This window comes from Ursus arctos, chromosome X (assembly GCF_023065955.2).
Source record: "Ursus arctos isolate Adak ecotype North America chromosome X, UrsArc2.0, whole genome shotgun sequence".
NCBI lineage: Eukaryota > Metazoa > Chordata > Mammalia > Carnivora > Ursidae > Ursus > Ursus arctos.
In genome coordinates this window covers 44544365-44557532 of record NC_079873.1, presented here as the reverse complement: position 1 = coordinate 44557532, position 13168 = coordinate 44544365, and the positions used below count along the sequence as shown (strand labels likewise).

The following is a 13168-nucleotide window of genomic DNA, read 5'->3' as shown; positions in this document are numbered from 1 at the left end:
TCACCCTTCCCCAGGATTTGTTGTTATGGTTTGTTGTTGTTTCTTTAGACTTTTCTGAACTGATTTCATAATTATGTGATCATTAAAGTCTGTACACTTAGCTTAGTGGTTAGCTAGTGATTTGCCTTAAACTCCTGAACAAAAAAATGCATACTTCCTCCCCAGTCTTTCAAGGTAGGTTCTGTGTGTATGTTCGTATCTTCAGTGGCAATACTCGTATCTTCACTATTCAACCAGGATGTTTATAACTCTGCCTTAGCCTTCACTTGTGACTTGCACAGAGCCCGATGATCAGCCAGGCGTGTGGAACTTAGGGCCTTCTCAGGTCTTTTCTGAGAATGTGCTTAACCTCAGGCATACATGTGGCCTTCTAGATTCCCAGGAGTCTGTGGAACTTTCCCAAGCCCTTATTCTCCCAAGCATCTCACTTCCCAGCCTTTTCCCCCCAAGCTTTCAGTTTGTCTATTGTTTAACCCAATTGTATGCCTTGGCCCAGGAAGCAGAAATTAATGCATTTACTTTTTAATGTTTTCAACAAATGTTCACCCCACCCTTGGGAGCATTGCAGATCAGGCAAAAATGTTCGATATCTCAAACACTGTTGAAAATGCAAGCAAGTTTATTAAACAAGAATATATGGCTGGAGGTTTGGATTTGGGGGCCAGTAATAGTGCACAATTTAATCATTCTCCCCCATTGCCTTAGGGGCTAGTACTTGATGAATCTTTAGACTTTGTGGTGGTATAGTAGGAGTAAGCAATATAGAGTCTTCTGCTTTGCAACTTGGTTCATGTCAAAAAGGAACTGTAGAGCATGTGGTTCCTCACTGTAGTGAGGAAGGTGAACAGGCTGAGAGCATGGAAAGCATAACGTAGTACTGAAGGCCTGATGGGATAAGACTGACCTATCAGCAAGTACTACTGCAGGCATGTACAATGCAATAGTTGCTTATGTTCTTCCCAGTAGCATCCTCACAGAACAGTGAAATTGATCTCATTGGAGAAACTACCTTAAGGCAGACCATCTTACCTTGAGTCTTAAGTCCTTGCTTCTATTTGCTCCCTCTCTTTGTTGGACTTTCACAGTGGATGTCTTCTCAACACCATACTATAAGCAGCCACATACTCTTAAATATTTTATACACAAGGCTACTTTAAGCACTATTTTAACACTGTCTTTTTCCTTTTTTAAGAGCTGGGGTGGAAAGGAGAATGGCTTTGGACTTGCAGAATGTTGCAGAGACTTGCATATGATGGTAAGTAACTCTGGGATATGGGCGTCTTTTGGCAGAGCTATGTGTGGTCTCTTTTTGAGCCTTGCTTTACAATGAATATATGGTATATTAAGTTGCCACTTCAAATCAGGACCTTTGAGGAACCTGAGATCAATTGAGACATAGCACACCTTGTCATAGAAATGCTTGGGCCTTCAGTGTGCTGACAATGGGAAGAATCTCAGAAACACAGTGTATGTTCATACCCAGCTCTAGAGTAGGAAGCTGTATTTGGTGAACAGTTTGAAAGTGTGGAAAAGTCCCAGAAAGTATATTTGCTTGCATTCTCTCACTGGAACTATGGGAACTCTGGGCATTATGGCACTGTTTTTAAGAATGGATGCTTGGGGAACAGTCCTGCCGTGAGGGTTATTGAGAACTTAAAATGTTCTGTGTGTTTTCCATATTTACTCCTCATGCTCATGCCCTGTCCTGCTCATACCTTTCATCCACGCTTAGGTTATAAGGTTAGGCCATCTTCCTTTCTGCTTTGATATGTTGTTTTGGAACCACAAGGCACAATTAGATTTGTTAAAAACAATTCTATGCCAAGAAGCAACTGTATTTTCCAGCAGATGTTGCTGCTTTTGTCAGTTTGTTGTGTATAGGACAAATAGCTGCAATGAAATTTAGTGAATTTATCTTAGCAAGCCTTTTCCCCCTGGGAGAATGGTTCTTTTTCTGGTCAAAGAAAACTACAAATTAAAACAAATTACTTTCCCACCTTAGTTGGTATACTTTCTTTAGTTTGCATTATATGAATGAATATTGGGTAATACAGGAGGTAAGTGTTGTCTATTTAATAATCAAAGCTACATAAATCTTAAAGAGTATTCAGTTTAAAATTCTAATTATGAGAAAATGACTTTCATCTTAAAGTTAAGTTGGTTAATTCTGAGCCTCCTTTTGTATATCAAGCTTGTTCTTTACCCCTTGTCAAAACAGTATGATACACTCTACTAAGTTTGTATGATGTCTGTCTTGGGCCCAGTCTGTGTTAAGAAATCGCACATCCTTTTATTTATTGATATTTGTTATATCAGTGAGACTTTGAAAAAATATGTGTACTTTAAAAGGAAGTAATACATATGCATGTTTTTTTAAATTGAAAGAATTATTGTATATAATAATTCTCCGTTTTCAGAGGCAACCACTGCTACTGGTTTCTTTTAAGGATTCATTTTAATGGGCATGCTCTTGTCGTCTTAATTTTGTTTTTGCTTTTCTAGAGTTAAAGAGGATTTGTTGTCAGGGTCTGGTTCTTATTGACTTGGTACATCCCTGTGCAGAAAAGCATTTTGATACCATGGGAAGTGGTGTAGAATGGTATGAAAGGAGGGAGTATTTGAAGAATTAAAAAGAGACACTAATGAAGCATAGTTTGAAGAAAATATTTCAAAAGGTGATGATATACACTAAAGTTTCCATAAGAATGTTCTTTTCCGTTCCCAAGTTGGTACCTAGACCCTTGTATTTGTTCTCTATCCTTTCTTGGGTTCTTATTATTGCTTGGCAGACTTGCCTCTCTTTTTCTTCTTGAGAATAGCTACAGTCAGAATTGATCTCTTGAAAGAAAGGGCAACTGATAACTTCTTATATGTAAGAAATGTGAAGGCTTTTGGAGCTCTAGGCTCCATCCTCTTGATTTTGTGTTGTTATAAGACATCTGAGCCCTGCTAAGACAAAGGGTGAAGGCACTATAGCTGCTGACTACACTGCTCATTCTGCTGCTACAATGAGTTGGACAGATGGTTAGGACTTTGAAGGAAGATTTGGGGAGAAGATGCTATTTGATTCTTTTATGTGCTTTATACACAGAAATACCCACCCAGTGCAACTACACTACACTTTGAATTCTATGCAGACCCTGGGGCCGAGGTCAAAATCGAGAAAAGGGTGAGTCTCATTCAGACTTGTTCTGATAGAGTCTATGATGTACTGTAACGGGAGTTGACTTCTAGGACTCCTCAGTTAAATGAGGGGATGATTTTGAGCTGCATTGCTGCCCTCCCAAGTTAAATACACCTAGCAGCTTCTCAGGAATAACTATTTGTTGTATGCCCAGCTCTGATAGGTTTGGATCTTACTTATGTTGGAACTGCTGAAGGACATGACTCCCCTATGGGGCATTGCCATGACTGGTGCATTTTTCTCTGTCTCAGTTGAGATTTCCAACATTCAGTTTAATAGTCTGGATAGTGATCATTCAATTTTCTCTACTTAGCCAGTTTGTAAGAAGTCTATATATTGCTTATAGGGTCCTGCTTCAATTATCTAGTCATTCCATATTCTTTGAGGAGATACTAAAATTCACTTTTGTTTGTAAGTAACTTAGTGAATAAGATTTTTTTTCTACCTATAGCATAATAAATAATCTTTCTAGATTAATGGCACCTTGAAAACAGCTGTAGTACATATCTAAAGTGGAAACCATTTTCATGGGTTTGGTCTTTGCTATGAATACAGAGGCTGTGGGAATTAGGTTTAAAAAGGGATAAGGAAGAGAAAAGAGACAAAACAGTAGACTAATAGAACAAACTGGTGGTTGCTAGAATGGGGGTTGGTGAAATAAATAAAGGGGAATAAAAGTACACTGACATGAGCACTGAGTAATGTGTAGAAGTGCTGAATCATTATACTGTACACTTGAAACAAATACAACAGCGTATGTTAATTATACTTCAATTAAAAAATAACAAAACTTTTTTAAAAGGGATAAGGAAGAATATTAAATGTGTCTGACTGTGTGCATTATATTTTGATACTGTTGTCTTCAAAGAAGCTTTCTTGAGAATATTCTGTATATAAAATGGATATTTTGGGGGACCCTAAAGTTACCTTGATTTTAAGAGCATTCATTCAGTTAGGCTTCAGCCTAGGGTGACATCTTGGTTTTCAGGCAGCTGTCTTTTAGTCTTGTTGAAAGGGAAGCTAAGGTATTAACAGTGACTTCTAATAACTCTGTGTTTTTAATTTCAGACAACTAGTAACACACTACATTATATTCACATAGAGCAACTTGACAAGGTAAGAGGAATCTTTGATTGTTGGCTAGTTTCCTAATATTCAGTTTACTTTTTGTTCCTAACCAATTTTTTCTAATATAGATTTCAGAAAGTCCTTCTGAAATCATGGAATCTCTTACCAAAATGTACAGCATTCCTAAGGATAAGCAGGTATGATAGGTCCTACTATTTATCTAAAGGGTGTGGTTGTTATCCATGTAGATTAATGCTACATGCTGGGCTGGGAGGACAGTATATCAGAAAGAAAGGAGTCAGATCATGGGTAAATTACTCTGTGAGCCTTAGTTTCCTCATCTTTTATGAGGCCAACAACCACTGACTTCCTAGGTAGGTTCTTATGAGAGTTTGAGGAAGACATAAGCTGCTTTACACAAAGCAGCAAATCTAGTAAGTGTTAGTATCTCAACACTTTACATATGAAAGGAGAAAACATTTCATTGTGTTCTGTTCATTGTTATGGTGATAAAATATTTGATTTGATTAATAACAATCAGAACACTTGCCAAATGTCTTCAGCTTGTTACCTATCACTGTAGTGGTACTCCTTGGCTTATGTTGGGATATTGGGACTCTCTGAGCCTGTGTTTTGTGGCTCTCATTTTGTCAGGTAGCTTCAGAGTAGAGCTGTTCTGTTTGACACCTTAACAAATAGCAACAGTAAACCATTTTACCAAATATCCCAGGAGGTAAGATTTAGCCCTCAGAAAGTACATTCACCATTTTCATTGGTTTCCTAATTTAGGTCTTATATTCCTACAGATGCTGTTATTTACACACATACGGCTGGCCCATGGCTTTTCTAATCACAGGAAACGATTGCAAGCTGTTCAAGCCAGGCTGCATGCAATATCTATATTAGGTAAGAGAATAACACTATAATTAACAGGCCCTGATTAGGCGGTTTAGACATGATTTCCTTTGAGCTTCATCTGTCTTTGTTGCTGTGAGGCTTATTTTATTTGTCTAGGTGGTAAGTTAAATTGTAAAATTGCCTGCGTTTCTGATGTTCACTGTATTCATCATTCTTGAGTTCCTTAATGTTGTATTAGAAAATGGTATAATACTTACAGATATATCACTTGGATTTAGTCTTGATTTTGGCCCTTTTTCTTTTAGATGGATGTTCGGGTAGTCCTCTCTCCTGGCCCCTATTCTTCCTCTTGCCATTTCATCTTCCTCTTCTGTCCCATCAGTAGTATAATTTTGAAGTTAGAAGGTATTCATTAAGAAGTTAATACTGTACGTTTTACTTTTACTTGAGAGTGGTAAAATGGGAAGGACACTGGTTTTGGAATCAGTCCTGGGCTCTCATCTGGATTCTGCAGATGATTAGCTACATGTTTATGCTTTTGTCCTATTTCTTTATTTAATATTGGAACAGCACTTACCTTATAAGGCTGATACAAGGATTAAATGAAAGGATTAAATGAAAACCTATAAAGCACTTAGCACAAGCTAGGCACATAGAAGGTATAAAATGGTAGCTGCTGTTAATATTGCCAGCTTTAGTTATGTTATTACTTGTTTGTCTCCTCTTTTAAACTATGAGTTCCTTCAAGTGAAATTCATACTCTTTTTGTACTCACACCTAGCATAACTTCTGGCGCTTTAATGGGTACATGTTAAACTAAATGAATGTGTTCATATCCTTTAGTTTGCACTTCAGGAGACTATGTCGACTATTATCTCTCAACTTTCACTCCACAGTGTCATACAGGTTTCTCACTTAGTCTGCAATAGTCCAAAATTCTGTTCTTTACAGCCTGTGTAAGTGTTTCCAGTGAAAAACAGAAGCAGCACATGAAGAGACTAAAATGGAAGTCAATATCCAAGGCATTATAGTTACTATATCAAGTAGTGATATTACATAAAAAATTAACTCTTCACCCTCTCTTCATACTTCCATTCCCAAAAATCCTTGCTCATGACAACCGATACTAATAATAGGAGAATCTGTCAGGAGGTTATTTAGGGCTTATCACCATATCTGATTGATCTTCTAGAATTCAGCGATTCTGCCCTCCAATGCTGGTTGGAAGGGAATCTTTTCCCAGAACCAGTAGATGCCAAGAGGTTTGTCATTGGGCAGTGGCTTGACCACTGCCTTCTTGCCTAAAGTGTTTATTTCTCCTTTTGCAGTGTATTCCAATGCCTTGCAGGAGTCAGCAAACAGTATCTTGTATAATGGGTTGATAGAGGAGTTGGTAGATGTCCTTCAGATAACAGATAAGCAGCTTATGGTAAGTATTAATATTCTCTTGTGTATGTCAGGCTCATGTGTATTTATTTTCCTTTTGGTTTTTCCCAGGGGTTTAGAATGAACCCCAAGAGGGAAGTTTAGCTCTTTTACTTCTTCGTCTTTGGATATTTAACTGCAGAGTTAAGTGCTGGATTTTCAGTGTTATTCTCAACAGATCTCCATCTACCCCAAACCATTATCAGTAGAATGACTTTAATTTTGAGTTCTGGATATTAGCAACTTGGTTCAGTCATCTACCTTTCTTTAAGATTTATTTATTTTATTTTAGAGAGGCTGGTGGGGGGAGGGACAGAGGGAGAGGATCTCAGGCAGACTCTGTACTGATCAAAAGGCTCAATCTCATGATCCTGAGATCATGACCTGAGTCGAAATCAAGAGTTGGATGCTTAACTGACTGAGCCACCCAGGTGCCCCCAGTCATCTCCTTCTTATTTAATACATCACATGTTTACCTTCCATTTTCATAGGAGATTAAAGCTGCTTCTTTACGAACATTAACATCAATTGTCCACTTGGAGAGAACTCCCAAACTCAGCAGTATTATTGACTGTACTGGAACTGCCTCTTACCATGGATTTTTGCCTGTACTTGTACGGAACTGTATCCAGGCCATGATTGGTAAGTTTTGATGATGATTATTTTAGGTAGCAGGAACTTCACTCTTGCTTTTGTCAGTCTTTGTTTAACATCTTGCCATCTTAACATCAAATTCTGAGCTTGCTTTTTTTCTGTCTCTCCCAACCTCCCATATAGATCCTTCCATGGATCCATACCCACACCAGTTTGCCACTGCTCTGTTCTCTTTTTTATACCATCTGGCCAGCTACGATGCTGGTGGTGAAGCCTTGGTCTCCTGTGGAATGATGGAAGCCTTATTGAAGGTGCTCTGCTTTTTTTAAAAAAATACTTTTGTGGGGAAATCAACTAAGAGCAGGTGTGTAGAGTTACAAATTTGGAATGGTTAACAGTGAGAATGGATAGCATAAGAAAGCTTACCCAGAAAATGTTATTCTTAATTTTTCTAGTTTTCTAGTTTGGCATTGTAGTTATCTGTCTCATTAACAACTTTTAAGAGCAGCTATCTCCATAGTCTAGCATGATCTGAGAGTCAGGAGGCTCCAGGTATTAGTCAAGACTAGCCATATCTTATCATGACCTTAGGCTGTTACCCTAAAGAAAAAATATGTTAAAGGTACATTGTAAATTGTGCTATATTAAGGTGATAGGCTTTACTCTGTGCTTGGCACTGGACACCACCTTTTTTCTCCCTGAATATTTTATTTAATACTGAAAAGTAATTTTATGTCCCATTATCTCAGGAGGTTGAGTCCCAGAAGTGATAGAGCTATCATTTGACAAACACCTGTTTTTTTCTCCCACACTGTACTTGCCTCCCTGAGACCCTAGACTGCATGTTTCCAAAAGAATACATTATTCACAGTTTTGTATCTTTTCGTTTGATTGGCTTTGCCTTTTTTCCTCTCCTCAATAGGTCATAAAGTTTCTTGGCGATGAACAGGACCAGATCACATTTGTCACCAGAGCTGTCAGAGTGGTTGACCTCATCACCAACCTGGACATGGCAGCTTTTCAATCCCATAGTGGACTTTCTATCTTCATTTATAGACTTGAGGTATTATTATACAAGGAGCACTTTGCATAGACATACCCAGTAAGAGCCGAGCCTAGGAAATATCGTAATAACCGTAAAGAGCCATCTTAGCCCTTTTCTGTTTAGAAACCAGTTTTATAATCTGCCCGTGACATTCTTTCATTATAATTATTTTTAACTCCTGGTGTATATATATAGGATTTTCTTACTACTTTTCCCTTAATTGTAGCATGAAGTAGATTTGTGTCGAAAAGAATGTCCATTTGTGATCAAGCCAAAGATCCAGAGACCCAGTACTACACAAGAAGGAGAAGAAATGGAAACTGATATGGATGGTAATTTTAACAGTTACTAAGTCAATATTTTTGTGCTTGGCATTTTCTTATCATCCAACCCCAATTTTCATTCTTCCTCCTCATAAATTCCAAAGTGCACAAGTGACTTGGGTGTGTATTTTCAGCAACAAAACAGCGTTTTTCTACATAAGTGATTTGTGTATTGTTTTTCTTGAGGATAATTATAAAAGGGGGAGGCACAAGTTGTTGGGAATAGAGATGGAAGGTGAAGCAGATGGTAGAGCTACAGTAGAGCCCCACAGTCACTCTATGGGATGTTAATCTGTTTTATTTCAAGACTTAATAGCTGTTTTCTAAGTATTGGTTCATTATCTTCTTATTCCCACTAAAATGTAAGCTCCATGAGATCAGGGTACTGGTTTGTTCACTGCTCTATCTTCAACAGTGCCTGATATATCGTAGGTGTTTAAATACGTGTTTGGGAAAGATAAGGAGAATGTAGACTCTAAAATGGGACCTTACAAAACTAGCAGGCTATTTTGAGAAGGAAGAGGAGAGGTGAAGAATAGGGAACATGTTTTAAATCATGAAGTCAAAAAACTAGACAACCAGATACTCTTTATCTTTGGGTTGCATCATCATGTGTGTTCTTTTTTTTAAAATCTCCCTGCCCCCCCATGCACAGTTGATGATAATAGTAATAAAAACAAAAAACCATTCCCCAAAACAGCTTTCTTAGAATTTAAATTCTTATCTTGATGACCCAGGATGTCATTACATGAATCCGTTATCATGCTTATGGTAAAGGTACTAGAATTTATAATGCTTTTATTCTTGACACTCAACACCCATAAGATGCTTTTCCTTTTTCTCTATTGTTTTTCCTAAACACAGTTATTTACATGCATTGCTATCCCTAGAAACTCCTTTACCCAATTTCTATCTCTGGTTTATTGTGGGCAAGCTGGCATTTGGGTTAATGGGTGAGATCCCAGGGGCGCCTGGGTGGCACAGTGGTTAAGCGTCTGCCTTCGGCTCAGGGTGTGATCCCGGCGTTCTGGGATCGAGCCCCACATCAGGCTCCTCCGCTATGAGCCTGCTTCTTCCTCTCCCACTCCCCCTGCTTGTGTTCCCTCTCTCGCTGGCTGTCTCTATTGTCAAATAAATAAATAAATAAATAAATAAATAAATAAATAAAAATGGGTGAGATCCCAGAGTGTTGATTAAAATGTGACATCTACTAAATAGAAGACTATTTAATAAAAGCTCCACTGTTTCTTATAAATCAGTGGTTGTCAAACTCGAGTGTGCATAAGAATAAATTAAAGTGCTTGCTAAAGATGTAGATCTCAGGGGTACCTGAGTGGCTCAGTTGGTTAAGCATCCAACTCTTAATTTCAGCTCAGGTTATGATCTCAGGGTCGTGAGATTGAGCCCCACATCAGGTTCTGTGCTCAGTGTGGAGTCTGCTTGAGATTCTCTCTCTCTCCCTCTCCCCCGCCCTGCTTGTGCACTCGTGTTCTCTCTCTCTCTCTCTCTCTCAAATAAAATGAAATTTTTTAAAAGTTGTAGACCCCATCTGCAATGTTTGATTCAGTAAGTGTGCAAATGAAGACCAGGAAAGTCCACATTTTAAAAAAATTTTTTGAAGATTTTATTTATTTAGAGAGAGTGTGTACAAGCGGGAAGTGGGGATGGGAGAGAGAGAGAGAATCTCAAGCAGGCTCCCCGCTGAATGCGGAGCCCTACTTGGGGCATGTTCCTACAACCCGGAGATCATGACCTGAGCCGAAAGCAAGAGTTGGACACTTAAGTGAGCCATCCAGGCACCCCAGGAAATTCACATTTTTAACAACCAATCCAAGTGATTCTGTTGTATTTGTAGAGAAAATTTTATGTTCAATAAAAGGGTTACAAAACTATGAGTTTGTGCTTCCTGTATATAAGTAGGCACAAGTTTGTATGTTTGTATGTGTGTAAAAAGTTTGGAAGAAAGTATTTCAAAATGTAAACAATGGTTTATTACTGATGGAGCTTTATTGTATTTTACAAGTTGTAAGAAGTGATTAGGTATCTTGTACTTCATTAAAATTACAAAAAAGCTCTACCTACAGTCTGCTACCGACCAGTAGTGTGTGAAATTGCGTGTTTTACTTACCACTATTTTTCCTCCCACATTTGGTGGGTGAGAAATATTGAAGGGGATTTCTTTTGAAGCGATTGTTTTTAACTTGCATGTCTTAAATAGCTGATGCTGTTAAATACGTTTCTATTTGTGGAAAGCTTACATTTTTATTTTGGGTTTCAATATCATAATCTGTCACCATTTTTATATCATTTATCTCATCTTAATGTAAAAAATTTCTCAATCCTTCTTTTGGCGGTGCTTTTATTTTAACTAGTTTCTTTATCATAACTTTTACTTTAGTTGCAGATGTGACTATGGAAAGTAGTCCAGGCTCATCCATCTCTATGGAGCACCGGCTAGATGTTGAATTAAGGGCATCAAGTTCTAGCAGCAGCACTAGCATTTCCTCTGGCTCTGGCCCTGGCCCCCGTCCTGGTGAGTAGACAAGTAGATACATAGTCTTTCACACTGAATTACTTAACTAGTCAAGAAGGTACTTTGGAAGCAGCTTTAATGGTACATTTGGAGGTTTGCTTGTTAGGACTATGCATGTTACTTGGCCACTCTAGTGTCCATTTTTTCGTATTAACATTTATTTCATAGCATTTCATAGTTTTCCAACTGTTCATACATTGATTATTTTATCAAAACAGCGATGTCAGAGAGCAGATGTCTAAAACAGGAACTGAGGATCAGAGAGTTAATCTTTTTACTTGCACTTTTACTTCAGTCTTCTTATTTTAGTATTAGTTTTATGTAGTCCTTGGTGATTTATTTTCCCAATTTCAGAGTTTAGTAAGTAAGTATTCTTCCCAACATCCAGAGATCTCACTTTGAATGTCTGCTAGTGTTGATATAGTGTATATGCATCTCTTAAAAATTTGTTTCATGTGCCTGCTCATTGTGGTCTAATGGTGAACGCAGTATAATCCTCCATCTTTCTCCCTTGCCAGGAGTCCAGTGTATTCCGCAAAGAGCAGCACTTCTCAAATCCATGTTGAATTTCCTCAAGAAGGCCATTCAAGACCCTGCTTTCTCAGATGGCATACGACATGGTATTTGATTTTAGATTCTTTCTTGAAGGATCTTTGACTCTCTCCAAAGATCAGTTCTTTTGATACTTTTGATACTGGTGCTACTCTTTTTTAATAAGACAGACTTAAGAAAAGGCATGCCATTTTGAATAGCTTTTAGTCATTTTTTAGTGTTACTTTTCCTACACCTAAGGATTCTCTAGCTATTTTCATAGTGATTCACCTGTTTTTTCCTTTTTCAGCTTTTGACTCTGTGCTCTCACCTCTAGCCTGCTACTCTACTATGTCTGTGTCTGTATTCTTTTGTTCTCTGACCCACTGTTAAGAGGCTATTTCATGGACAAGGAATAAATAATAGAATATGAGGAGGAGATAAATAGAAACCATTAGACTGAAATCAACACAGGAGTTTGTTTACCGCAGTGGTGGTATATATAATATATTGCTCCATCATCTCTACCCATCAGACTACTTCTGGACTGATCATATTCTCCTTGATGTTCATTTCTTTTTTCTCTTAGTGATGGATGGTTCTCTCCCTACCTCCCTGAAACACATCATCAGTAATGCAGAATACTATGGCCCATCACTCTTCCTCCTAGGTAAGTGGTATTGATAGTTGGTTATACCAAGCTGGAATAACCTGGCAGAGTTCTCTATGTGTTTTATATCCTTATAGGGTTTTACTGTCCACGTTTATCCACTGTATGTATCTTTCTAGTTGGTGATGAAATAATGGTCAGAATTCAGTTTCAAATGCCAAATATACCTTCTATAAGCAGTATATTATAAATAATTTGTGGTAAGTAATATTGTACATTTGTGCTCTACTTAACATTGCAAGTGTGGTAAGAAGCATGTCTTTATTCTCTGGTTGGTCCCTAATCTTGGTCTGGAAAATTGAGTCAGAATGGTTTCCATTCTTAGAATTGAATGTCAGACCCACAAACTGTTATATAGAAAATTGTTTCTTGCTGTAGAAAATGCAGTTTGGGAGGCTGTGGATACTTTGTAATTATTTGTAAAAATGCCTGTGCAATTTTATGTTGGTGATACTCTGCATATTGCTGTTGTTAAAACCTCATTTTTATTAATTGTCATTTATTGAGTGCCATACATATTCAGGACAGTGAGATATGACAGTTTCTAGAATTCTCCTTAAAACTAAAGGAATGTAGTGGGGAGTGTAAAAATAGAGAAAACCTCCTTGTACCAGTAGCACATGTTTTTTAATACTTTGTGGTATCTGGAGTGAGTAGTTTTGGCTACTACAGTTTAGGTAGTTGTTCCCTTGCTGAAGCAAATTCGGGTTTTTATATTTTAAGTTTGTATCCTATGACCTTGCTAAATTCACTTAGTAGTTCATAATTGATTTGTTAATTTCTTAAGATATTTTGTATAGTCTTGTCATCTACAAATAGTTCTTTTTTTAATAATCATTTTGCTTTTTATGTCTTACTGCATTGGCAAAGATTTCCAATTAAATGCCAAATAGAGGTAGTGAGAATGGGCCTCTTTGCTTTGTTCCTGAGCTCAGGG

The 13168-nt window shown here is 37.7% G+C and overlaps 1 protein-coding gene across 22 annotated transcripts in view; it reads left to right on the top strand.

Moving 5' to 3' along the window:
- HUWE1 (HECT, UBA and WWE domain containing E3 ubiquitin protein ligase 1) overlaps nucleotides 1–13168 on the top strand; it is a 160953-nt gene that overhangs the window by 59512 nt on the left and 88273 nt on the right. For 12 of the 22 annotated variants that reach the window (XM_044380147.3, XM_044380149.3, XM_044380150.3 and 9 more), the window contains 13 exons: nucleotides 1193–1255; nucleotides 3092–3169; nucleotides 4253–4300; nucleotides 4381–4449; nucleotides 5059–5158; nucleotides 6418–6539; nucleotides 7027–7177; nucleotides 7313–7440; nucleotides 8052–8192; nucleotides 8401–8506; nucleotides 10896–11030; nucleotides 11549–11650; nucleotides 12151–12231. In XM_044380147.3, the coding sequence (XP_044236082.1) occupies nucleotides 1193–1255; nucleotides 3092–3169; nucleotides 4253–4300; nucleotides 4381–4449; nucleotides 5059–5158; nucleotides 6418–6539; nucleotides 7027–7177; nucleotides 7313–7440; nucleotides 8052–8192; nucleotides 8401–8506; nucleotides 10896–11030; nucleotides 11549–11650; nucleotides 12151–12231 (1324 nt within the window). The remainder of the gene's footprint in view (nucleotides 1–1192; nucleotides 1256–3091; nucleotides 3170–4252; nucleotides 4301–4380; nucleotides 4450–5058; nucleotides 5159–6417; nucleotides 6540–7026; nucleotides 7178–7312; nucleotides 7441–8051; nucleotides 8193–8400; nucleotides 8507–10895; nucleotides 11031–11548; nucleotides 11651–12150; nucleotides 12232–13168) is intronic. The other 10 variants (XM_048213204.2, XM_048213197.2, XM_048213201.2 and 7 more) reach the window with 1 other exon arrangement.